The 27795-nt window shown below is 39.3% G+C and overlaps 1 protein-coding gene across 1 annotated transcript; it reads right to left on the bottom strand.

The window, feature by feature from the left end:
* Positions 1 to 662: 662 nt before the first annotated feature.
* On the bottom strand, positions 663 to 27546 carry LOC146916140 (uncharacterized). The gene is made up of 2 exons (XM_085721556.1): positions 26683 to 27546; positions 663 to 1565 (listed from the first exon to the last, which is right to left on the bottom strand). Exons 1-2 carry the CDS (start codon positions 27544 to 27546, stop codon positions 663 to 665), a joined length of 1767 nt encoding a protein of 588 aa, XP_085577682.1.
* Positions 27547 to 27795: the final 249 nt, after the last annotated feature.

The following is a 27795-nucleotide window of genomic DNA, read 5'->3' as shown; positions in this document are numbered from 1 at the left end:
ACCTTCTTTACCACAAAAATCAAGACCTATCTAATAGCACGTAACTCAGTTAATAACGCATCACCTCCAACTTCATGGTGGGAAAAACCAGTTATCCAATCTCCATCGTGATTGCGAACAACACCACCAGCACCTAAACAACCAAAATCTTCTAGAAAGCTGCCATCAATATTGAGTTTGAGTGTACCTTCTGGAGGGGGGATCCAATGAGCTAAGAGGCGCGATGAGTGTGGGTCCAAACCAGGATTGGGATAGTAAGAAATGCATTCATCATGTAACAAAAAAGTCTTTCGCATCACATCTTGAATACGCCAATGTTGATCCTCAAAAATAACATTGTTTCTCCAACACCAAGCATACCATACTCCTGTAACAAACAAAATAGAGGAAGTACCCATTGTCATCTCATGAAGCCAAACCTTGACATCAAATTCAGAGAAAAAATTATTATAACGCCCCATATTCAAGCGGAGCCAAAGTTCTTTAGAGTGCGGGCAATCACGTAAACAGTGAAGAATATCCTCTATGGGTGAAGAGCAACGGGTGTAGCTTGGAGAAGCTACCATGTCGCAATGATGCCGACGGACATTAATAGGGAGAGCATTGTGAAAACAAAGCCATAGGAAGTGTTGAAGTTTTGCTGGTACTTTAAGGCGCCAAAGTCAATTCATGTTACAATTCACATTCCAATCTCTATTTTGTTCAAGAAGCCAATAATATCCACATGAGCAAGTATATTCACCTTTCTTTGCATGCCTCCAAGTCCACGCATCTTGAAGTCGTACATCCAAGTTATTAGGAGCTGGAAGCTGATGAATATAGTGAACAATATCGGTTGGTATCATAGTGGCAAGATCCTGCAAGTTCCACCTACCATCCTCCCACACATCCTTCAAACACATAACTGAATCACTGATGTTAACAAATGGGACCAATTGGCAGAGGGGACCGAGTTGTGTCCAATCAATATTCCAAATCGATGAGTTTCTGGAGCCTACACGAAAACTATACCCTGCAGCAAAAAATTTAATTGCATGTTGAATACCACGCCAAGTGATTGATGGTTTATTGTGTTTCTTATTCATCCATAAAGACGTGTTGCCCATGTATTTATGGGAAAGAACTTTCACCCACAATTTATCTTTATTATGAAGCATGTTCCACACTAACTTACCAAGCAAAGCTAAATTAGTAAGTCTAGCTTCACGAATACCTAGGCCACCAAAGCGTTTAGGGGTTGTAACCATATTCCAATTAACATGATTCCAAGTTCGAGAGATCCCATCGCCTCCCCAAAGGAAACTCCTTGACATCTTATTTAACCTATTGCAAACAAAAGTAGGAAGATAGTGAAGTTGCATGGTATAAACGGGAATTGCTGTTGTGACAGACTTCACTAGGCAGGCTAGTCCTGCTTTATTCAATATATTTACTTTCCAAGTAGCTAGCCTTTTAGAAACTTTGTCAAGAACGTCATTATATACATCTCGAGAAACTCGACCCTTGACAATAGGAAATCCAAGATAATGACCCAAATCCGCCACAAATTTAATAGTTGAAATATCCTGTATCTTACGTTTTCTTTCCCCTTAAACCATCCTATAACACATAGCTTTGGATTTTAAGGTATTAATCCTTAACCCCGAAGCTGAACAAAACTCCTCTAAGGTATCCATAACCACTTTGACCTGTTCAGTACTAGCTTCACAAAATAACATAACATCATCAACAAAAAGAATATGAGATAATGGTGGGCCACCCTTAGATACATGTATAGGTTTCCAAATTCCACTTAGGACTTTTTGTTGAATACTAAGGGATAGTTTCTCCATACAGAGAACAAACAAGTAAGGAGATAAAGGATCGCCTTGGCGTACACCTCAAGATGGAGTAAAATGATCAGTTTTGGCACCATTCCAAAGAAAACTCAAATTGCTAGATCGAACACAACTCATGATGAGAGATATTGTAATATCCCACCAGTCAGTATCGGTATATTACCCGTTGATCGTGTCAGAGGAATTAAATTCATGGAAAGTAAGTTAATGGATAATATTTTATGAGATGTCAGCTTTAAACGGGAAAAGTATCAGAGTCTTTTTAAACGCGCTTGAGGCAAGGACATAATTGTAATTTCACGAAAATAGATATTTATATGATTTTGGATGGAAAATATCTCATTTTCCCTTATCCTTTCTCTCTCTATGTTGGCAAACTCAATATTTATAGTAGGAAATTATCAACGTCAATGACTCGTGCGTTAGTTTACGAAGTTTTCTTTAAAGGAAAAATCAACGAGCAAGCATCGGTATGATTAAGCAAAATATAGTATGCGAGAATGCGAAGATACAAGGTTAGATGTTCAAGAAAGATATGTTCAAGTGTTAGATGAGTTTGTTAAAGGAATTCGAGTTGCTCGAAAACAAGTTCGAGTATGATATGTATACCTCAGCAGGTAAATTCAACCAGTAAGAACGTAAGGTTTATCCCCAAGAAATGTATTATGAGCATACGATAAGTTATCGTGAGTTTTGATCTTACGAGGCAGTGGTAAAGTCAAGTGTAAGGTTGTGATATTGGTTGCAACATGGAAGATTTTGAGAATAGTTCAAGAAGTAAGTATTCAAGTGATAAGCATGAATTGAAGTCTCAATTGCTCTAACGGATTAGAGTATTAGTTTAAGCCAACCGGTGTAGATCAGAGTAGCGCCATGGAAGCTAATCGTTAATCACGAAACATGGAATTTTAGTATGAAAGAATCTTCGTGAAGAATATTTGGTTGGTAACACCAGTTAATAAGAATGCATCAAAAGACAAGAGATGCCAGATAGGAATTGGTGAGGATGCATGATGATGATGATGATATTGGAAAACATGTAAGATTCAGAAGGTTACCTTTCGTAACTCAAGTAAAAAATCAAAGTATCGAGAATGATGATCGGTATTCGGAGGAGGTAGTAATGTTCAAGTAATACTTGAAAAGATTATTTGAAGATTCAAGTTAGTGTTCCGAAGAAGAGGAACAAGTTAATGTCAAGAGGTCCAAGGATTTCCTACGGATATGTAAGCGGTATTGCGAGTATGTATATCGGTTAAAATGGGAAGAACCCATCTTCAAGTTAAGCATGTTGTCATGAGAGAGAAGCAACTTTTGAGTGATGTGTAAAGAGATTCATACTCATGTGTGCAATACTTGTTGAGTGAAAACGATACTTGTTAAGACATATCATGTCATGATTTTATAACTTTTAAAGCTAAGATTGGTATTTTAGAACTTGGGAACGATGCTTATTTTTTTTTAAACTCATGGAATTATCCATTTTCGAAACTGATGAGATACGTCGTAAGTAAACTCATTTGAGACGAATAAACTTCAGGACTAACTTGTTGTGGACAAGTTCGGGGTGAGTTGTTAAATCTTTTTCTTTTCAAACTATAGAAACTCGTCCGGTGGTTCTGTGGTACCATTACAAATTCAGTTTTTGAAATGATAAAAAAAAAATTCTTAGTCATGTATCTATTCATTCCAAGAACCCGAATACCAGAGCTTAAGAAAATTTCTTCAAAAGATGCTAGAACACGTATCGTTATCATTTAACAAGAGGCGGCACTTGGAAGTATGCACATGTTATGGAAAGCAACAATGTCCGTATGATATCAATATCATGCGGGATACACGGATACGTGGTTAAGGGTGCTCAATGCAAGTGCAAGTGGACTTAGTAAGAAGTTTCAAGGGCATGTGAACCACAACGTTGGTTATTAGATTGTCAGATGAAGTGGCAAGTTGATTTTACATTTTCATGTCAAGCTGTGTGAGTACTCATTAATTCGGGTGCAAAGAGATCGCATGAAGTCGAAAGATTTCCTAAGGCTTAGAAAAGAGATAAGTGATTCGTGAAATCGTCTTTACGAGTAAGGTGTGTAAGAGGCATAAGTCGCAAAGTGCGGTAAGAAAGATTACGTATGCATGAAAAGATGTTTTAATGTTGCAAGTAAGCACTGCAGGGCAAACCTGGTTTCCGGTAGGATTCCAGTTAAAAGGCAAATCCTGAGTGTTCATGTTTATGATAAGATACCTTTATGAATGGTTCATGCTAAGCGGGTAAGATACGAGTCCGAGACAATAAGTCTATGTGAAGCAAGGTAAGTTCCAAATCATGATATACTAAGATAACTCTAAGTTTGAGTGATATTAAGATCAAGAAGTCTATGTTCAGTTACATGTGGGTCAAGAAACAAGATGAGGACATAATATGATGAACCCTTTAAATATGTATGAATAGAAAATGTATGGTTTAGACCAAAAATTCTAAGATTTTGTCATGATGATTGATAGGCGATCTCTAAATTTTGAGGACGAAATTTTTTTTAAGGGGGTAGGATGTAATATCCCGCCTGTCAGTATCGGTATATTACCCGTTGATCGTGTCAGAGGAATTAAATTCATGGAAAGTAAGTTAATGGATAATATTTTATGAGATGTCAGCTTTAAACGGGAAAGGTATCAGAGTCTTTTTAAACACGCTTAAGGCAAGGGCATAATTGTAATTTCACGGAAATAGATATTTATATGATTTTGGATGGAAAATATCTCATTTTCCCTTATCCTTTCTCTCTCTATGTTGGCAAACAATTCTCTCTTCCTTCTCTCTAATCTCTCACGCCCTCTTCCTCCCTTCTCACCACCAAGCCTTCCAAATCTTTCTCCTCCCATGGCAAGCTACTAATTTATGTTCCTCCATGATTATTCTAAGCTAAGGGAAGCTTGTACCTTGCTTGATTTCTTTCCTATCTCCTCTCTAGAATTTAAGGTTTTGGTTATGTTGGAAGTGGAAGCTTGATCTTGTGCAAGGTGAGTTTCCTCTATGAACAAAGAAGATGATTAGAAGTGGAATCAAGAGCTAGGTTTCAAGAGAATCAAGAAAGCTAGAGTTAGGGTTTGGTTCTTGGTAAGTCCAAAATGATTCAAGTTATGGTTTCTTCATGATCATGCAAAGTTTATGGTGTCTTAGAGTTCAAGAAAAACAACAAGTTTGAATGGTTTGATCAAGGGAAGCAAGGGGGACAAAGCTAGGGTTTTGACGCTTGGAACTTAGTGATGCTTCAAGAACTTGTTTTAGGTGAGTTCCATGGATAGATACCTTACCCTTGGGATTATGTTTATGTCATGTTAGAGTATTATGAAAAATTATGGAATTCTAGGATTATGCTTGAGATTGTTGCCCTTTCCATTGTGATGCTTTCTATACTTGTATTTGCTTGCCTCAAAACTGTTTTTCAGGTTTCCTATGATCACTAGAGATGCCATATGCCTTGGGACACTTAGTGATGATGATTTTTGGCTTAAAACGTCAATTATGCATGTGCTGAAATACATCAACTCACCACGACGAGCAATGAGCTCGCCACTGCGAGCAAGAGCAGCAGAACATGGTGGTTGCTTGCCACCAGCTCGCCACTGCGAGTTCAAGGCGAGTGAACAGTGGCTGCTGCCCTGTTTGCTTGTCTTGCCTTTTTGTCGTGCTCCAGTTCGGCTTTCACTCACGTAAACTTTTATAAATTTAAACCCTTCATAACTAACCCCCAAGGCATAAGTTTTTCAAGTAAATCTCATGTAAGGTGAAGCATGTATTTTATAATGTAGTAAAGCATAACATTCAAGAGGAACATGTCATGAATCGGGTAACAAGATATACATTAAGCAAGGGAAAACTAGAGCCTCGACATAGTCATCGAAAACTAGCTAGTTAGCAAGAATCCCTAGATGATAAGACGTGAAGCATGTTATCTTCGCACATGGTTAAGTATAATATTGCAAGCATGTTAAGTCGTGGTTTGATTAGTTAATCACTCCACCATGTTTTAGAATGAACAAGTATGAGTGTACCGCTAATCGGATCGATCTAGGTTCCGAGGTAAACAAGTAAGCATGATTAGGTTTAACCTACATGAACAACAAGACCATGATTAATATAATGTAGGTGCCATGTCTCTTGCTATCCACGCCAGGGGGATACAAGGGGTTCTCATAATGAGAACGATTCAAGCCGTAAGGGACCCGCATGTCACCGAGTAAGCAAGACGTAGGTGTTAGTGTCTCTTGTTATCCACATCAGGGGGATGCGGGAGGTTCTCGACTCAAGGGGAATGGTTCAAGCCGTAAGGGACCCGTACGACACCGAGGGAGTCCGATGTACGTACATCAGTCATGACACCCGGGGCTCTCCGTAAAATGAATCAAGATAATGATTGTTTGTTAAACGCTAACATAATAATGAATGAACTTATGTACGTCCATGCATGTTATGTTTATGATTATGTAAGAATGATTCCATGCACGATTATGTTCTAGAACAAGAGCACTAGATGCTATAAGATAAGTACAAGACATGTAATATAGCAAGGCAAGTATGTTATACCGATGACGATCTTAGTGTTATACCCTAATTTTGGACCTAAAAATACTAACTCAATTCTTCTTTTCTTACATTTTGAGTCATTTGAACTGTCTCTGATCAATTACTTCTTTCTCTGCATTTTATTTCAATATTATTTGCAAAACTCATGAAAAAGGGTATTTTAGTCATTTCCTATGTCAAAATTTCTTTCAGTCTTTTAAAAATTTGTTTGAGTCCTTGCAAATAGTTTGAATAGGTCCTTGTTTCAACTCTATGTCAAAATCCATTTCAAAAATTGCGTTTGAAGTCATTTCGAGTCAGTTTTGCCCCTAGGGGCATTTTGGTCTTTTCCTGTGTCAAAGCTCTGATTAAACTCTTAAAATTGTCTCTGAGTCTTTTAATTTTGCTTATATACGTTCTTGCTTTAATTTCCTGTTAAAAATCCTTTTTAAAATTGCATCTGAGTCATTTTTTAGTCGTTTTAACCCCAGGGGCATTTTGGTCATTTCACACGAAATTTCGGCAGAGAGAGGTTACTTTAAAGTACCTCATTTAAGCCATTGGTTCATTTTAGTCCGTTTTGTCAAATTTTAATCGTTTCACTTTACGTTATTTCCAAATTACGTTTTTTTACCAATTTTATTATTAGTTACTTTTAAGTCCTTTTTTGTCATTTTTGCATTTCAGTCCTTTATTTTTAGTCATTTGCAGTTTAGTCCAGAAGTTAGTTAAGGTCCAGTGCCATGTGTCAACAGTCCATTGGTCCAGGTCCATACATGTGTCAGCTATAAATAAGCCAACTCATCAGTCAAAGTCACATTCACCAATCATTTCCTGCACAATCATCACAAACACTTTACAATTTCTCTCTCCACTCAAAACAAATCAAAACCGTAACAAACTCTGAAAAATCTGAAGAACATTGCAGAATGAAGATGAATCTTCATCTTCAACCTCAACAGAATCATCATCATCCAAAACCCTAACCACCACAACAGTCATCGAAACCATCAATCTATCACTATCATCATCATCCAAAACCCTAATCCTTTCAATTTTTTCACCAAATCCTCCAAATCACACCACAATCCAATTCAACAGAACCATCACAATCATCAAACCGTTCCAATTTCACAGAAAACAAAAAAAAATTCACAAAATCACGTATAAACCCTAGTTTTTTCCAGAAATTCAATTCCACAAAGAATCCGTATCAATTCCACCAGAAACGAACACGTTCAATCCAAGAATCACAACGAATTTGCAAGATTCTCAGAGATTCGTTGTGAATCATCATCATCGAATCTGCTTTACTGCAATTTGAGCTCAAATCCACCATTAAAGAGGTGAATCCAAACGATCACAGAAAGGCAAGAAGAAGAGGGATCGAAGTAAGGAAAAACTGGTTCGGTACAATCACAGAAAGGTATCAAGAAGCACAGATCAGAGCCAATTTCGAAGCAATCAAACACAACTGCAACAAGTCACAACCGTTCGTGAATCTCCAGATCGTAACTGATCCAGAGAAGGTACGAATTTCAAACCTACCTTTACCGTGTTCTTTCCCCTTCCTCATGAGCATTCGTTTTCGAAAATAGGTGTAGAGGATACAAAGAAATCCTCCTTGATTGTCTCAAATCCGAAACCAGTTCGTGTTCTTTTCAAAAAATATTTTCAGATTTAAAAGTTAGATCTAGTCTTTTTAGAGATTCTTTGGTGAAAAAGGACTTCGGATTTGAAACGAGGAAGGAAAAGGATGTTAGAAAATGTAGGATTTTTTTTGAAACGGAGGAGTTTGGGACTCGGACGCGGTGGCGCCACCGCCGGCCACCACGCCGGAGTGAGCCACCTCGTCGGAGAAGACGAAGCTGCTTGCAGAGCTTCTCTCTCTTCCTTTCACATGTTAGAGAGAGAAGGATTGGGAAGAAATGAGGGTTGAACCGGTTCAAACCCTTATATACTGTTAACAAACCGGTTCAACCCGCCCCATGCACCAACCCGATCCATTCCCTGCATTTTTGAGCCCAATAACTGTCTTAAGCCTTTCCTGAACATTTTTGCTATGCGCCCCCTCCCCTTCTTGCATATACTTGCTGAAAATTGCTATATACACCCCTGCCTGTCCAAATTTGTTCATAAAAAATCCTAAAACATTTTCTGTGTGTTCTTGATTGTTTTCTTGGCATTTTTGTGGTGTTGTTATGTGTTGAATCTTGATTTAAAAATATGTAGTATTTTCTTGTAAAATGTTTACCTTTTTTTTGTTAAAAATTGTGAAGTTTATATGTTTTTGAGTCTAAAAATCTTTTAAAAAATTCTACAAAAATTCATATACCTTTCTTGATAATTTTGTAGAGTGTTGTGATGATTTTTGCATATTAAAATTGATAAAAAAATAAGGTGTCAATTTTCTTGCTATTTTGTGATGTTTTGTGTTACAAATTGATGAAAACTTGCTTGATTCCAATTCCAATTTATTGATGAATGCTTGTGACCTATACCATTTGATTTTATGAAGTTTTGGCTACTGTTTGTGTTTGATATTGCTGCATGAGTGTGGATCTTGATTAGTTACTTAGCTTACAAGTTACTTGTGTAAATAAATAATGCAAATATGCTTAAGTTTGCTTTAAAAAATGTCAAGTTAATCGTGTTGCCTTAATTCCCATTCCAAAACCTGATTCTAAACCCATTAAAAATGTGTTGGAATGCGGAAATTATAGGTCATATGGTGCTTGCATTTTATGAGCAAATTTTAGTCATGTTTTGCACTTATTTTGCCTTTATTTTGGTTTGTTTTCTATGCTTTGTGCTATAATGTTTTTCTTGCTTTATTTCTTTTGACATTACCATGTGCTACTAACCATTTCATTTCATGTCTCATACTTTTCATAAGCATTCCCATTTCATTCCATATCCATCTTATTTCTTGCACTTTAAGTTTCACCAAAAATTAGAATGTAATACTTAGGAGCTTTTGTAATATTTTACTTCATGCAAGACCATAGAATGTATCTAGGCCAATGATGTAATAAGGACAATGGACTCTAATAATGTACACCGACACAAGCACCGACACATGCACACACCTCACTTTAGATATATAGCTAGAATATGCATGTTTAGATGTATGTTTAGGATTGTATGTTTAGATGAATGCCTAGGATTCATACTTAGAAAAATCAATTTCCCAAAAAATACGAACAAACATCACTCAAACCATTTTCTAAATAAACCTTGGGATCAAAATCCCATTGAATTTTCCTTTTCTTTTTCTTAATCAAAATCTTAATGAATCTTAATATTACTTAGACCATATTTTGCAAATAACTAATTCCCACCTCACCTTTTTCCAATCTCATGCCCTTGAGGCCTCTTTCCATTCTTCAAAATCCCATTTTCAAACTTAAAATCAACCAACAAAAAAAAACAAAAACATTTTTGGAAGAGAACTACGGTGGATTTGATCCCTTAAACGGGTACGTAGGCAAGGAACAAAATTCCTTCAATTCAAATAAAATAAAAATTCAAAAACATTCTTCTCCCTCCAATTCTCCACTTAGAATACCTTTAGGCCTAACATCATTTTCAAAATAGCATTTAAAAATAAAGCGCGCGCGTAGAAAGTAAAGACGGTTCCTATAGGATACTATAGTCGTTATGGGTGCCTAACACCTTCCCGTAGCGAAAACAACTCCCGGACCTCGATTCTCAAGGGTTTTGCTTACTTTTTCCCTTCCCAAGAAAAAATAAGATATCACCGGTTAAAAAGGTTCAAACGTAATCAATGTTTGACACCCGAAAACCAAGATAAAACAGCTGGCGACTTCACTGGGAGATTCGAGAGTTACGCCTAGTCTTTATTTCCATGCTTGCGCTCTTTTTACTTATTTCTTTTACTTGCTTTCCTATGTGAATAAATGTTTAAATTCTTGCAAACGTGTGGGGTGAGAATATCAAAAGTCCTGCACCCGGGCTGAGTGAACTTAGGATTTAGGAGGGATATAATCGACAATTCATTCCGGGGGTTGCCTCGTGTTTTGGATTATGCGATCAATCCCACATAGCTGAGGCATTTTAGGGGTGATGTTGTCGGCGCGTGTTGTCGCGTTTAGGCACTTTACTTCTAATTGTTCTATGACGCTATGAACCGTAGATAACCAAACCCATCCATGGCCATTTTCTAGGATGTAGTGCGGAGGCTAAACCGAATGTTGTCTCGAGTTTTAGTCGTCACGCGATACTACACTCAAGTTAGACCTTCCACGGATAATCATGGAGCGAGTGTTGTCTCGTGACCCTAGTTCACCGGACACCGTGTCCACCCATGACTCCTCGACTTTGAACTTCAAACCCACCATGTTTTCTCCGAACTTGAACATAATCATGCATTCATGCATACATGCATAAACTTTTTTCCATGCATTGTTATCGAAGGGCTTAGACAAGTTGAATTTGTAAACATTGTAGGAATGAAGAAAACTAAGTCCTACAAGTTCAGGGAAGTGAATTTGGCTAGTTTGAGAGATTTGGCACTCAAGGTTGAGGATCCGACTGGTTTCCGACATCGGTACGGGGCTTTACTTACTATTCTCCAGACTAACGTGGATGAGAAGCTTGTGCACACTCTAGTGCAATTCTATGATCAGGAGTATCGGTGCTTTACTTTCCCCGACTTTCAGTTGGTGCCTACTCTAGAGGCTTATTCTTCCTTGATGGGTATATCTATTGCTAAGGGGGTACCTTTCTCAGGACCTGAAAATCCTCCTACTCCATTGGTTATTGCTAAAGATCTCTATCTCAAGACCACCGATGTCTCCAAGAATCTTGTCACTAAGGCACGCATCCGAGGGTTCACTTCAGAGTATCTTCTTGGGAAAGCCAACCTCAATACCACTTGTCAGGACACTCTTGAGGCCATTCTTGCACTTCTCATCTATGGGCTTATTCTCTTTCCGAATCTTGATGACTTCGTGGACATGAATGCTATTATGATCTTCCACTCCAAGAATCCGGTTCCTACTTTGCTAGCTGACACATACCATGCTATTCACGACCGTTCCGGCAAGGGCCGTGGATACATTCTTTGTTGTGTGCCTCTTCTCTATAGGTGGTTTATTTCGCACCTTCCGCAGTCTTTCCACGGCAATCCGGAGAATTGGTCTATTTCACAGAGGATTATGGCTCTCACTCCTAATGAAGTGGTTTGGCTCACTCCCGCTTCTAGGGTTAAGGAAATCATCTTTGGTGGTGGGAAGTTTCTTAATGTACCTCTTCTCGGTACCCGGGGTGGAATCAACTATAACCCGGAGCTCGCCTTGCGATAATTTGGTTTCCCGATGAAAGAAAAACCCATCAATCTTGCTACAGCTCCTTACTTCTTTTACTACTCCAATGCTCCCACGGGGATAAGAGAGGATTTCATGGAAGCTTGGTCTAAACTTCGAAAGAAAGAAGTGAAGCATATGGGTATAAAGTCCGGTATTGCTCATGAGGCCTATACACAGTGGGTGATAACCCAAGCTGAGGAGATTGGTATGCCTTACCCTTCTATGAGATATGTGTCCGCATCTGTTCCTACCATGCCTTTGCCTCTACTCCCACCTACCCAGGAGATGTATCAGGAGCATCTAGCTATGGAGAGTCGGGAAAAGCATCAGTGGAGGGCTAGTTACTATGAAGCCGAGAACTTGATCATGACTTTGGATGGAAAGGGTGAGCAGCAGACTCATGAGGTCTTGACACTAAAGAAAGAGTTAGCTAAGGCTAAGAGAGAGATTGAAGAGAAGGATAGGTTTCTTATGAGAGACTCTAAGAGGGCTAGGGGTGCCCATGACTTCTATGCACGGTACTGCAGTTATGAGTCTGAGTCCGAGGACGATGCTTCCACTTCCTATGCTTGAGGGCTTCCATTTCCTGTTGTTATTTTCAGTTGTCATTGTTGCTTTACATTTCAAAGTCTATCCCTTGGATTAGCATTTCAAAGGGAATCGTCTTGTAAAACTATATGTTGGTTGTTTGTTTCCTGTTTATGTTAATTGTTGTTTAGTAATGTTTGCAAATTTCTAATTTGTCTAAAACCCTTCGATAACACATAAAAAGAATCTTTTTGCATATGCATTTACACATTTCATGCATCATATGCATTCATTGATCACAAAAGAGTTCTCTCGTGCTCATTGCCTCCTGGTTTTGTCCACCACAGTCTGAAAAGTGGCTCGTGTTCGCAAAGTCTACCAACCAGATAGAATTCATCAAACAAGATTTCACAAGAGAAGAATCATGGCTAATTTCGAAGAAGAAAATGCTCAGCTCCGTGCCGAATTGGCTGCTATGAAAGAAGACTTGGCCAAGGCTCATGATGCTATGTCCACTATGATGGCTGCACAGGAACAACCAGCCACATCTATTCCAGTTTCTACTGAAGCAATTCCATCTATCCCACTGTCTACTGTGGCTACCGATGCTCGGTATGTTATGCCCAATGGACGTCCTTATGGGCTCTCCGCTTACTATTCTCCTAATACTGCTGCTGGTGTCTCTGGTGTTGCTGGTCAAGGACAGATTCCCGTATCCACTGTTATGCCTCAGGTGACTACTGTTGTTACCGATCCTATTGTCCACACTGTGCAACAAGTGACTGATGTCGATACTCCGCGTGAACAAGATCCCGCAATGGAAGCTATGAAAAGACAGTTAAGGGAGTTGGCTGGAGAACTCCGTGAGGTCAAGGCCATCCGTGGAAACAATGTCTCTGCTAAGGCTCGTGATCTGTGCTTGGTATCCCAATTTGAGATTCCTAAGAAGTTTAAGGTGCCAGACTTTGACAAATACAATGGATCCTCCTGTCCACATAGCCATGTCATTCAGTACGTCCGGAAGATGGCCAACTATGCAGATAATGATGCACTAATGATACACTGCTTCCAAGACAGCCTAGCAGAAGATGCAGCAGATTGGTACACTGGTTTGAGCAAAGACAATATCCATACTTTTGAGGATCTGGCTACTGCTTTTGAAAGTCATTATGAGTTCAATACCCGTCTGAAGCCAAATAGGGACTCTCTTAAGTCCTTGTCTCAGAAGTCGGATGAAACCTTCCGTGAGTATGCCCAGAGATGGAGAGGGGCAGCTGCCCGTGTTTCTCCTCGACTTGATGAGGAAGAATTAACACAAACATTCCTGAAGACTCTGAAGAAGGAATATAAGGAAAAAATGATAGTATCTGCTCCAAACAACTTCTCCGACATGGTCACTATGGGAACTCGTCTAGAGGAGGCTGTCAGAGAGGGTATTATTGTTCTTGAGAAGGGTGAATTCTCAACTAGCTCACCAAAGAAGTACGGTAATGGCCACCATAAGATGAAAGAATCTGAAGTAGGGATGGTATCTGGTAACCCATCTGCAGCTGCTACACAATTACCTCTGCCTTATCAATACATGCAGTACTCTCAACATCCTTTCTTCCCGCCATTCTACCAGCAATATCCTCTGCCACCGGGCCAACCACCATTGCTCGTTAATGCCATTGCTCAACAAGTGCAACACCAGCCTCCTGCTCAGCAACAACAATAGCAACAACAGGGTCCCCGACCCAGACCTTCTTTTCCACCAATACCTATGCGGTATGCTGAGCTGCTCCCAACTTTACTCGCTAAGGGGCACTGTGTCACTAGACCAGGCAAGCCTCCGCCTAATCCTCTGCCTCCCAGGTTCCGACAGGATCTCACATGTGAATTCCATCAGGGTGCTCAAGGCCACGATATTGAAGGTTGCTATGCTCTGAAATATATTGTGAAAGACTTGATAGAAAAAGGACGGTTGACGTTTGAAAATAGTGTTCCTCATGTGCTTGACAACCCACTTCCAAACCATGCCGCAGTTAACATGATCGAGGCTTTTGAAAGAGTTCCTGTTCCTCAAGAGGATCCTATGTTGGATGTCCGCAATGTTGTTACTCCTTTGGTGCCGCTACATGTCAAACTCTGCCAGGCTTCTTTGTTCAATCACGATCATGCTTCTTGTTCAGAATGTCTTCAAAACCCTATGGGCTGTTGTGTGGTGCAAGATGATATCCAGAGCCTGATGGATGACAAGCACTTGATTGCCAGTGATGTTTGTGTGATTGTGCCAGTGTTTCATGATTCTCCTGTTGAAAGTGCATCCCAGATGAGGAATGTTGAGCCCTTAGTGATCAGGTTACCTGGTCCAATATCTTATGCCTCTACCAAGGCAATCCCTTACAAGTACAATGCAACCATGATTGAGAATGGAGTGGAAGTGCCTCTGGTATCCCCAGCTACGGTTGATAATGTTGCGGGAGAAATTACAGCCCTGAGAAGCGGAAAAGTCCGTCCACCCTTGTTCCAAAAGAAGGTGGTTACACCTATTGCCACAGTGACTCCACCAGTTGCTCCTCCTATTGACAAGAACACTGGCCCATCAGGCCAATCTATTGACGAGTCTAATCTGGATGAAATTCTGAGACTTATTAAGAAGAGTGACTACAAGATTGTTGACCAGCTGCTGCAAACCCCGTCAAAGATATCCATCCTGTCTCTGCTCATGAGCTCAGAAGCTCACAGGAAAGTGTTGATGAAGATACTGGAGCAAGCTTATGTTGACCATGAAGTCTCTGTGGATCAGTTTGATGGAATAATGGGTAACATCACTGCTTGCAATAACTTGGGGTTTGGTGACGATGAACTCCCCGAAGCAGGAAAATACCACAACTTGGCTCTGCATATCTCGGTACACTGCAAGTCTGACATGATATCCAATGTGTTGGTGGACACGGGATCATCCTTGAATGTAATGCCTGAATCCACACTAAGACAGTTGAGTCATCATGGAATCTCTCTGAGGGGAAGTAGCTATCTGGTTAAGGCTTTCGACGGATCTCGCAAAGATGTTCTTGGGGAAGTAGACTTGCCAATCACCATTGGTCCTGAGACATTCCAGATCACCTTCCAGGTAATGGATATCAATGCTTCTTACAGTTGTCTCCTCGGAAGACCGTGGATTCACGACGCTGGGGCAGTCACTTCTACTTTGCATCAAAAGCTCAAGTTTATGAGGAATGGTAAGATTGTCACTGTGCATAGTGAAGAAGCATAACTGGTTAGCCAAGTGTCATCTTTCTCTTGTGTTGAAGCAGGGTCCGCTGAAGGGACATCATTTCAAGGCTTGACTGTTGAAGGCGCGGAGCCTCGAAGAGCGGGTACTGCTATGGCTTCACTGAAAGACGCCCAGAAGGCTGTTCAAGAAGGGCAGGCTGCTGGCTGGGGCAGAGTAATTCAGATTTTGGAAAACAAGCGTAAAGAGGGCCTTGGATTCTCCCCGACCTCAGGCGTTTCAACAGGAACTTTCTACAGTGCTGGGTTTATCAATGTTATTGCTGAAGATGCTGCTGAAAGTAATTATGTGCCTACATTTGTTGTACCAGGAGGCACTGTGAGAAATTGGAAGGCCATTGATGTTCCTTTAGTCATGCATGCTTCCATGTAATGTGTCTTGTTGCTCATGTTTTTTTCCTTTTGTTTTCAAAATAACAATCCTTTCGCTCTGCCCAAGGCGAAAGTGATATCATTGTAAGGGCATGTTTGTTTCGGCATTGCCGTTATCAATAAAAGTTGTCGTCTTTCTCACGACTCTTTGTTTTATACTTTTTAGTGCCTTTTTCTTGGAAATAATGGTAATGCCAGAAAAAACCAAAACATCTGTATTTTCTTATTAATTTCAAAAATCTGCATGAAAAACTTTTTCTAAAATCATCCCAATCATATTATGCAGATTGAACCACAATAAACCCGTTGAACACAGTGACCCTATGGTTCCTCCAAATTTTGAATTCCCTGTATATGAAGCTGAAGATGAGGAGGATAATGAAGAGATACAGTATGAGATCACTCGACTACTTGAGCAAGAAAGAAGAGCCATTCAGCCTCACCAGGAAGAGATTGAACTCATCAACCTGGGTACTGAAGAGAACAAGCGAGAGATCAAGATTGGTGCCGCACTTGAGCCAGAGGTGAAAAGAAGATTACTCAGCTTCTCCATGATTATCCAGACGTCTTTGCATGGTCCTATGAAGATATGCCGGGTCTAGATCCCAAGATTGTAGAACACCGAATACCGACAAGACCTGAATGTCCTCCTGTCAAACAGAAATTGAGAAGGTATCGTCCAGACATGGCTCTTAAGATCAAGGCTGAGGTGCAGAAGCAGATTGATGCAGGTTTCCTCATGACAGCTGAATATCCTGAGTGGATTGCCAACATTGTACCAGTACCAAAGAAAGATGGGAAAGTTCGAATGTGTGTTGATTACAGAGACCTGAACAAAGCCAGTCCAAAAGATAACTTCCCATTGCCTCATATTGATGTGCTTGTTGACAGTACTGCTCAATCCAAAGTGTTCTCCTTTATGGATGGGTTCTCTGGCTATAATCAGATACGAATGTCACCTGAAGATAGAGAAAAGACGTCCTTCATCACTCCATGGGGAACATTCTGTTATAAAGTGATGCCGTTTGGCTTGATAAATGCGGGTGCTACCTATCAAAGAGGTATGAAAACTCTATTTCATGATATGATCCACAAAGAGATTGAAGTATATGTTGATGATATGATTGTGAAGTCAAGTGATGAGGAGCAGCATGTTGTGTATTTGAAAAAGATGTTTGAAAGACTGAGAAAGTACAAGCTGCGATTGAATCCTAACAAATGCACATTTGGTGTAAGATCTGGAAAGTTGCTAGGTTTCATTGTCAGTCAAAGAGGCATTGAAGTTGATCCTGACAAAGTCCGAGCCATCAGAGAGATGCCGGCCCCTCAAACTGAGAAGCAGGTTAGAGGTTTCCTCGGACGTCTGAATTATATTTCAAGATTCATATCTCACATGACTACTACCTGCGGACCAATTTTCAAATTACTCAGAAAGAATCAGCCTGTTGTATGGAATGATGAATGTCAGGAAGCTTTTGATAGCATTAAAGAATACCTGTTGGAGCCACCTATCCTTGTCCCACCAGTGGAAGGAAGGCCTTTGATTATGCATCTATTAGTGTTAGATGATTCTGTGGGTTGTGTCCTCGGTCAACAAGACGAGACTGGTAAGAAAGAGCACGCTATCTACTATCTGAGCAAGAAGTTCACCGACTGTGAGACTCGGTATACAATGCTTGAAAAGACTTGTTGTGCTTTAGCTTGGGCTGCCAAACGCCTGCGTCATTATATGGTGAATCATACAACTTGGTTGATATCCCGAATGGATCCAATCAAGTACATCTTTGAAAAGCCTGCTGTTACTGGAAAGATTGCACGTTGGCAAATGTTGTTGTCTGAATATGATATCGTGTACAAAGCTCAGAAAGCAATCAAAGGAAGTGTCCTTGCTGAGCATCTTGCTTGTCAACCTCTTGATGATTACCAGCCGATCAAGTTTGATTTCCCTGATGAAGAGATCATGTATCTGAAAGCAAAAGACTGTGAAGAACCACTGATCAATGAAGGGCCAGATCCCAATAGCAAGTGGGGATTGGTGTTTGATGGTGCTGTTAATGCTTATGGTAAAGGAATTGGGGCCATCATTGTAACTCCGCAGGGGCACCACATTCCTTTCACCGCTCGAATAACTTTTGAATGCACAAACAATATAGCTGAATATGAAGCATGTATCTTGGGTATTGAAGAAGCCCTGGATCTGAGAATTAAGCACCTTGACATCTATGGAGATTCTGCACTTGTTATTAATCAGATAAAGGGTGAATGGGAGACTCATCATGAGAAGCTGATCCCATACCGTGACTATGCAAGACGCCTGTTGACATACTTCACCAAGGTGGAGCTGCACCACATCCCCCGGGATGAAAATCAGATGGCTGACGCTCTTGCTACTTTGTCTTCCATGTTTCATGTAAATCACTGGAATGATGTGCCTGTAATCAAAGCGCAGCGTCTTGATAGACCCGCTCATGTGTTTACTATTGAAAATATGCCAGATCAAGCTGACAGAGACGTAAATGATAAAAAGCCTTGGTATTACAACATCAAACAATTCTTGCAGAATCATGAATATCCACCTGGTGCTTCCAACAGGGATAAAAAGACTTTGAGACGATGGGCTAGCAAATTCCTTCTGGACGGAGAAATCCTATACAAGAGGAACTATGACATGGTTTTGTTGAGATGTGTTGACAAACAAGAGGCTGAGAAATTGATGCATGACGTACATGATGGTACTTTTGGGACCCATGCTTCGGGCCACACCATGTCAAGAAAACTGTTAAGAGCCGGCTATTACTGGATAACTATGGAACATGATTGCCACAAACATGCTAAGAGATGCCACAAATGTCAAATTTATGCTGACAAGATTCATGTGCCTCCACATGCTCTCAATTTTATGACTTCCCCATGGCCTTTCTCTATGTGGGGCATTGATATGATCAGAAGAATTGAACCAAAAGCTTCTAACGGACATCGTTTCATTCTAGTGGCAATTGACTACTTCACCAAATGGGTTGAAGCTGCCTCCTATGCAAATGTGACCAAGCAAGTAGTTGTCAAGTTTATCAAGAATAACATCATGTGTCGATATGGTGTTCCCAACAAGATCATCACTGACAATGGTTCCAATCTGAACAACAACATGATGCAAGCTTTATGTGAAGAATTCAAAATCGAACATCACAACTCTTCTCCTTATAGACCTCAGATGAATGGTGCAGTTGAGGCCACTAACAAGAACATCAAGAAGATTGTTCAGAAGATGGTCACTACTTACAAAGACTGGCATGATATGTTACCTTTTGCCTTGCATGGTTACCGTACTACGGTACGCAGTTCAACCGGGGCAACTCCTTTCTCTTTGGTATATGGCATGGAAGCAGTTCTCCCTCTGGAAGTGGAGATTCCATCTCTTCAAGTAATCATGGAAGCAAAATTAACTGAGGCTGAATGGTGTCAAAGTCGGTATGATCAATTGAATCTGATTGAAGAAAAACGTATGGATGCTATAGCTCATGGACAGTTGTACCAAATGCGAATGAAGAATGCTTTTGACAAGAAAGTCCGACCTCGAGAATTCAAGGAAGGCGAACTTGTATTGAAAAGAAAGATAAACCAGCAACCCGACCCAAGGGGCAAGTGGACACCTAACTACGAAGGTCCTTACGTTGTCAAGAAGGCTTTCTCTGGTGGTGCTTTGATTCTTACACACATGGATGGTGTTGAACTCCCAAATCCTGTTAATGCCGATATAGTCAAGAAATACTTTGTCTAAAAAGAAAAGAACAGCGTGGTAGGTCAAAAACCCGAAAGGGCGGCCTAAGAAAAAATGCGCTTCCCGGTGGATCGAAAACCCGAAAGGGCGATCCAGGCAAAAGTTAGGGACAAAAAACAAATATATGAAAAAGCTCGCTGAGATTGTACGCAACTCAGGCAAGAATGAGCGCCTCGATGAGCCAAAAACCCGAAAGGGCGGTACATGCAAAAATGAGGTTAACGATAGAGACAAGTAACTATATCTGGCAAATCACCATCACCCCTTGGGGCATCTGCGACTGTCAATGATCGTCTTCATCAGAAGCTTCTGTACTGGTGAATTCAAAATTTCTATGAAATGTAGCGGTCTTCGTGTTCAATGTATCACCGCCCAATAAAATTACCATTTTCCAAGCTTTGTAAATCCGTGGAGTTATGCCTTTGGCTAACTTTCACTCTTCTACATCAATTTGAGCCTGTGCTATTTGTTTGAAACTCTATTTTTCTTTCTACTTTCAATGCTATATACAAAATACTTTCTTTCTATTTGATAATGTCAATGTCTGAAACAAACATTTTTGAAAACTAAAACATCTTTTCCGGTCTATTTTGAAAACAAACCTGAGCAATAGGGTACATTTCAATGAAACATGCATGAATGAATGAATGTTAATGTCGATTTCAATACATGTTACAAGCAGGTTACTCCCCTGGATGATCTGTGGTCAATGGCAAGAATGAAAAAACAGAATGAAAATGAAAAAATTGAAAAATGAAAATGAAAAGCTCGCTAAGTTGAAAACCCGAAAGGGCGGCTTAGGCAAAAATGAGCACCCCGCTGATTGACAACCTATGAAGGCAATTCAGGCAAGAATGGGGCAATGAAAAGAATACTATTCCCCGGTGAATCGAAAACCCGAAAGGGCGGTTCAGGCAAAAATAGGGATTGAAAAATGAAAGAATGAAATATTGAAAAGCGTTGACCACAGATGCGAACATCCAACGTTTTCCCAGCACTGACACGCCTAGCAACGGCGACCTGTATCCAAGAACCTTCCAAGGGTCCCTCCTCTACAAGTTTTATTGCCCTCAGCCATGGATTCGATACGTCTTTCAAAGACGATCTCTCCAAAGAGGTTTTCCCCTGTGAATATGTTGCAGCACGAGCCACTACGTGCCCAATCTTCCAATATTTTGTCTGCCTTTGTGAAACTTCTCTGTCAAGTTACAAACCAATCATGCATGTCGAGCATTCATACATGCATAATCATGCATTTTATGTGCTCATACATTTAATAATCTTGCTATATCATACACACATGCTGCATTTCCAATTTCAACTGTCAATCCAACTCAGTTCCCAATTTCAACTCAAATTGCAACTGTCAAACTCAATTTCAATTTCAATTTCAATTCCAACTGTCAAATTCAAATTCAACTGTCAAATTCGATGCAATCTCAACTTTCCAATCTCAATTTCAGACCATTTCAACTGTCAAATTCGATGCAATCTTAACTCTCAAATTCCAATTTCAATTCAATCCAATCCTAATTCGAGGCAATCTCAATTTCAATTCAATTCAATCTCAATTCGAAGCAATCTCAATTACAATTTCAACTTGATCTCCAATTTCAATCCAATCTCAAATGTCAATGTCAGTTTCAATTTTCAATTCAATTCCAATCCAATCTCAATGTCAATTTCAACTCTCCAATCCAATGTCTATGTCTATGTCTCTGCTCAATCTCAATTCTCAATCTCTCTTTCAATCTTAAACTTTCAGTTCAATTCAAATTAATGTCAATTCACTCTCAATTTGCTCTTGGGCCAACAAAAATGGTCATGTCTATCTTCAAATCAAATCAATGACAATTTACCCTCAATAGGTATCTTGACAAATCAGACTCCCAACATGTCTTGTTATCGGTCAAGTGCCAAGTTCGATCCAAAAGAACAGCTTGTACCTGCTTATATACCTATGCGTCCGGACAAACGACAAGTTCGATCCGAAGAATAGTTTGTACCCATCTTATGCTCTGTTATCAGTCAAACGACAAGTTCGACCCAAAGAACAGGCTGCACTCACTTACATGATGTGGTGATGATCCGACGACAAGTTCGATCCAAAGAACAGTTTGTATCTACCCTTTTGTCTATATCTCTAGCCAAACAGCCAGTTCGATCCAAAGAACAGTTTGTACCTGTCTATCTGTTTGTATTTTCAAACAAGTGTCAAGTTCGATCCAAAGAACAGCTTGTATCTACCTATACGTCTATGTTTCCAGTCAAGTGCCAAGTTCGATCCCAAGAACAGCTTGTACCTATCTCTTGTTTTGTATTCCTTGGTTAAGTGGCTAGTTCGATCCAAAGAACAGCTTGTACCTTATTTTCTATCCCCTGGTTTGTCTACCCTGTCAATGTCCACCTAGATCCCCAGTGACATGACATGTGCCATAGACTCCAGTTGTTTGTCTTGCATTCATAATCAAAGTATTGCATGACACTCATATTTTTGAAAATCTGAAAGCGTATTTTTATGTCCAAAAACAGTGTAAATGTTAATATTTAAGTATCTTTGTCCCGTCAACTCTAAGACTTCGTCTCTTGACTCTCCGGACAAAGAACTTAAATAGGGGCAGCTGTTATACCCTAATTTTGGACCTAAAATTACTAACTCAATTCTTCTTTTCTTACATTTTGAGTCATTTGAACTGTCTCTGATCAATTACTTCTTTCTCTGCATTTTATTTCAATATTATTTGCAAAACTCATGAAAAAGGGTATTTTAGTCATTTCCTATGTCAAAATTTCTTTCAGTCTTTTAAAAATTTGTTTGAGTCCTTTCAAATAGTTTGAATAGGTCCTTGTTTCAACTCTATGTCAAAATCCATTTCAAAAATTGCGTTTGAAGTCATTTCGAGTCAGTTTTGCCCCTAGGGGCATTTTGGTCTTTTCCTGTGTCAAAGCTCTGATTAAACTCTTAAAATTGTCTCTGAGTCTTTTAATTTTGCTTATATACGTTCTTGCTTTAATTTCCTGTTAAAAATCCTTTTTAAAATTGCATCTGAGTCATTTTTTAGTCGTTTTAACCCCAGGGGCATTTTGGTCATTTCACACGAAATTTCGGCAGAGAGAGGTTACTTTAAAGTACCTCATTTAAGCCATTGGTTTGTTTTAGTCCGTTTTGTCAAATTTTAATCGTTTCACTTTACGTTATTTCCAAATTACGTTTTTTACCAATTTTATTATTAGTTACTTTTAAGTCCTTTTTTGTCATTTTTGCATTTCAGTCCTTTATTTTTAGTCATTTGCAGTTTAGTCCAGAAGTTAGTTAAGGTCCAGTGCCATGTGTCAACAGTCCATTGGTCCAGGTCCATACATGTGTCAGCTATAAATAAGCCAACTCATCAGTCAAAGTCACATTCACCAATCATTTCCTGCACAATCATCACAAACACTTTACAATTTCTCTCTCCACTCAAAACAAATCAAAACCGTAACAAACTCTGAAAAATCTGAAGAACATTGAAGAATGAAGATGAATCTTCATCTTCAACCTCAACAGAATCATCATCATCCAAAACCCTAACCACCACAACAGTCATCGAAACCATCAATCTATCACTATCATCATCATCCAAAACCCTAATCCTTTCAATTTTTTCACCAAATCCTCCAAATCACACCACAATTCAATTCAACAGAACCATCACAATCATCAAACCGTTCCAATTTCACAGAAAACAAAAAAAATCACAAAATCACGTATAAACCCTAGTTTTTTTCCAGAAATTCAATTCCACAAAGAATCCGTATCAATTCCACCAGAAACGAACACGTTCAATCCAAGAATCACAACGAATTTGCAAGATTCTCAGAGATTCGTTGTGAATCATCATCATCGAATCTGCTTTACTGCAATTCGAGCTCAAATCCACCATTAAAGAGGTGAATCCAAACGATCACAGAAAGGCAAGAAGAAGAGGGATCGAAGTAAGGAAAAACTGGTTCGGTACAATCACAGAAAGGTATCAAGAAGCACAGATCAGAGCCAATTTCGAAGCAATCAAACACAACTGCAACAAGTCACAACCGTTCGTGAATCTCCAGATCGTAACTGATCCAGAGAAGGTACAAATTTCAAACCTACCTTTACCGTGTTCTTTCCCCTTCCTCATGAGCATTCGTTTTCGAAAATAGGTGTAGAGGATACAAAGAAATCCTCCTTGATTGTCTCAAATCCGAAACCAGTTCGTGTTCTTTTCAAAAAATATTTTCAGATTTAAAAGTTAGATCTAGTCTTTTTAGAGATTCTTTGGTGAAAAAGGACTTCGGATTTGAAACGAGGAAGGAAAAGGATGTTAGAAAATGTAGGATTTTTTTTGAAACGGAGGAGTTTGGGACTCGGACGCGGTGGCGCCACCGCCGGCCACCACGCCGGAGTGAGCCACCTCGTCGGAGAAGACGAAGCTGCTTGCAGAGCTTCTCTCTCTTCCTTTCACATGTTAGAGAGAGAAGGATTGGGAAGAAATGAGGGTTGAACCGGTTCAAACCCTTATATACTGTTAACAAACCGGTTCAACCCGCCCCATGCACCAACCCGATCCATTCCCTGCATTTTTGAGCCCAATAACTGTCTTAAGCCTTTCCTGAACATTTTTGCTATGCGCCCCCTCCCCTTCTTGCATATACTTGCTGAAAATTGCTATATACACCCCTGCCTGTCCAAATTTGTTCATAAAAAATCCTAAAATTTTTTCTGTGTGTTCTTGATTGTTTTCTTGGCATTTTTGTGGTGTTGTTATGTGTTGAATCTTGATTTAAAAATATGTAGTATTTTCTTGTAAAATGTTTACCTTTTTTTTGTTAAAAATTGTGAAGTTTATATGTTTTTGAGTCTAAAAATCTTTTAAAAAATTCTACAAAAATTCATATACCTTTCTTGATAATTTTGTAGAGTGTTGTGATGATTTTTGCATATTAAAATTGATAAAAAAATAAGGTGTCAATTTTCTTGCTATTTTGTGATGTTTTGTGTTACAAATTGATGAAAACTTGCTTGATTCCAATTCCAATTTATTGATGAATGCTTGTGACCTATACCATTTGATTTTATGAAGTTTTGGCTACTGTTTGTGTTTGATATTGCTGCATGAGTGTGGATCTTGATTAGTTACTTAGCTTACAAGTTACTTGTGTAAATAAATAATGCAAATATGCTTAAGTTTGCTTTAAAAAATGTCAAGTTAATCGTGTTGCCTTAATTCCCATTCCAAAACCTGATTCTAAACCCATTAAAAATGTGTTGGAATGCGGAAATTATAGGTCATATGGTGCTTGCATTTTATGAGCAAATTTTAGTCATGTTTTGCACTTATTTTGCCTTTATTTTGGTTTGTTTTCTATGCTTTGTGCTATAATGTTTTTCTTGCTTTATTTCTTTTGACATTACCATGTGCTACTAACCATTTCATTTCATGTCTCATACTTTTCATAAGCATTCCCATTTCATTCCATATCCATCTTATTTCTTGCACTTTAAGTTTCACCAAAAATTAGAATGTAATACTTAGGAGCTTTTGTAATATTTTACTTCATGCAAGACCATAGAATGTATCTAGGCCAATGATGTAATAAGGACAATGGACTCTAATAATGTACACCGACACAAGCACCGACACATGCACACACCTCACTTTAGATATATAGCTAGAATATGCATGTTTAGATGTATGTTTAGGATTGTATGTTTAGATGAATGCCTAGGATTCATACTTAGAAAAATCAATTTCCCAAAAAATACGAACAAACATCACTCAAACCATTTTCTAAATAAACCTTGGGATCAAAATCCCATTGAATTTTCCTTTTCTTTTTCTTAATCAAAATCTTAATGAATCTTAATATTACTTAGACCATATTTTGCAAATAACTAATTCCCACCTCACCTTTTTCCAATCTCATGCCCTTGAGGCCTCTTTCCATTCTTCAAAATCCCATTTTCAAACTTAAAATCAACCAACAAAAAAAAACAAAAACATTTTTGGAAGAGAACTACGGTGGATTTGATCCCTTAAACGGGTACGTAGGCAAGGAACAAAATTCCTTCAATTCAAATAAAATAAAAATTCAAAAACATTCTTCTCCCTCCAATTCTCCACTTAGAATACCTTTAGGCCTAACATCATTTTCAAAATAGCATTTAAAAATAAAGCGCGCGCGTAGAAAGTAAAGACGGTTCCTATAGGATACTATAGTCGTTATGGGTGCCTAACACCTTCCCGTAGCGAAAACAACTCCCAGACCTCGATTCTCAAGGGTTTTGCTTACTTTTTCCCTTCCCAAGAAAAAATAAGATATCACCGGTTAAAAAGGTTCAAACGTAATCAATGTTTGACACCCGAAAACCAAGATAAAACACTTAGGTTTCCCCTAATCGTCCGGTTTAGACTCGTGTCATGATATGTTTTGCTTAGGCCTTGATACGTAGAGCGTATTCTCGGCAATGCGGTCCTAGGTTTCCCCTCGACCGCCATGACACGTATAGGAAGAGAAGCCTGTAACAAGTGAGATAAGCCTATGACGGGTCTAGCATGCACTACCGTCTAGGGAACATGACCACACACGTATAATCAACCGTCAGGTTGTATTGTAGTCACGTGGTGACCGTATGTTTCCCCTGAGGTTACCTATAGCCTAGGATTTAGGAGAACTCACTGAGACATTATGTCTCATCCCAATCCTTATTTTGTTTCAGATAAACAGGTTGGATGGCAAGCTAGTAGCCGAATGGATGTTTCAACAAGTGATCGTTCGTACCCGCAGCAGGATGTGATGGATTTCAAGGACGTATTTTATTATACTTTAGAAATGATGAGTAGTATATCTTTGTACGAACGCATGTTGTTGTAAATAATATTCATTCGAAATTTTATTGTTGTATATTTTAGTGCATCCAGTACTAAACTTAACGCACGTGCTAGACTTTCTAGATACGTCTAGTATGGGTGTTACAGATATAGTTGCTGGAGGGAAACCAAAATCATGGAGAGTGAGTTCCAAGAAGTCCCAATTAAGCCTATCATATGCCTTTTCAAGATCAATTTTGAACGCAATAGAGCCCTTTTTTGCATGAGAATGATGTATGAAATGAACAACCTCCTGGGCCAGGATGGCATTATCAGTAGTACCTCGACCGGGGATGAAGCTACTTTGAAGAGGGCTTATCAGGTCAACAAAAAACGGTCGCAAGCGACTAACCAAGACTTTTGTGATTACCTTAAAAATGACATTACAAAGACTGATGGGTCTAAAATTCTTTAACCTTTGGGGATTACTCTCCTTGGGTATTAGGACAATTAATGTCTCTGCAATTGAAGCATTAATAGTACCCATTTTGAAGGCCGTATGTACGAGACGCCATATGTCATCATCAATTCTTTCCCAAAAATGTTTAAAAAATATGGGTTGAAAGCCATCAGGGCCAGGAGCTTTATATGACTTCATACTAAACACGGCGCTCCTCACCTCTTCCTTAAGGACCGGTTTTGTAAGAGAATCTCTGCATTGTTCACTTAAACAAGGCATATCATTAACCAATAGATTATTTGGAGTAGTGGCGTGGTCTACCTCAAATAATTCTTTAAAGTAATTTATGGCCTCTGCTTGGAGGATAACATCATCGGTACTCCATTGACCATTTTCAAGAAAGAGACCTTGGATCTTATTTCGTTTTCTCCTCACTAGTGTCTGAGTGTGGAAAAAACTTGTGTTACGCTCTCCCAGTTTCACCCAATTCTCCCTCGACTTTTGGTACCAAAGGATCTCTTCTTGTCTTAAAACATCATTATATTCTTTTTGGAGTGATGCCTCAGTCATGGTGAGGTGGGTTGAATCAACTGTTTCTAACTTGCGTTGCACCTACTTTAATTTCTCTGCAAGAGTACTCTTCCTTTTATGAATGTCACCAAACACCTCTTTGTTGAATGTAGTCGCATCTAACCGAACATGCTTAAGACTCGCGGGTACAATATGTTCACCTTTATCCCAAGCTTTATAGACTACCTCTGGAAAATCTTTATGTGTTAGCCAAGCAGCTTGAAAGCGAAAAGGTCGCACACGTTTAGC

This window comes from Medicago sativa, chromosome 6 (assembly GCF_051527215.1).
Source record: "Medicago sativa cultivar Bolivia chromosome 6, Bolivia_mono, whole genome shotgun sequence".
Lineage (NCBI taxonomy): Eukaryota > Viridiplantae > Streptophyta > Magnoliopsida > Fabales > Fabaceae > Medicago > Medicago sativa.
This window is presented reverse-complemented; position numbering and strand designations above follow the sequence as displayed.

Excerpts from the sequence above, each read along its gene's own strand:
- LOC146916140 (XM_085721556.1), bottom strand. The coding sequence starts at position 27,546 with ATGACTGAGGCATCACTCCAAAAAGAATATAATGATGTTTTAAGACAA. Across the intron at positions 1,566-26,682 it reads TCCCTCCAGCAACTATATCT|GATATTTCAACTATTAAATT; the intron begins GTAACACCCATA and ends CGTAAGATACAG.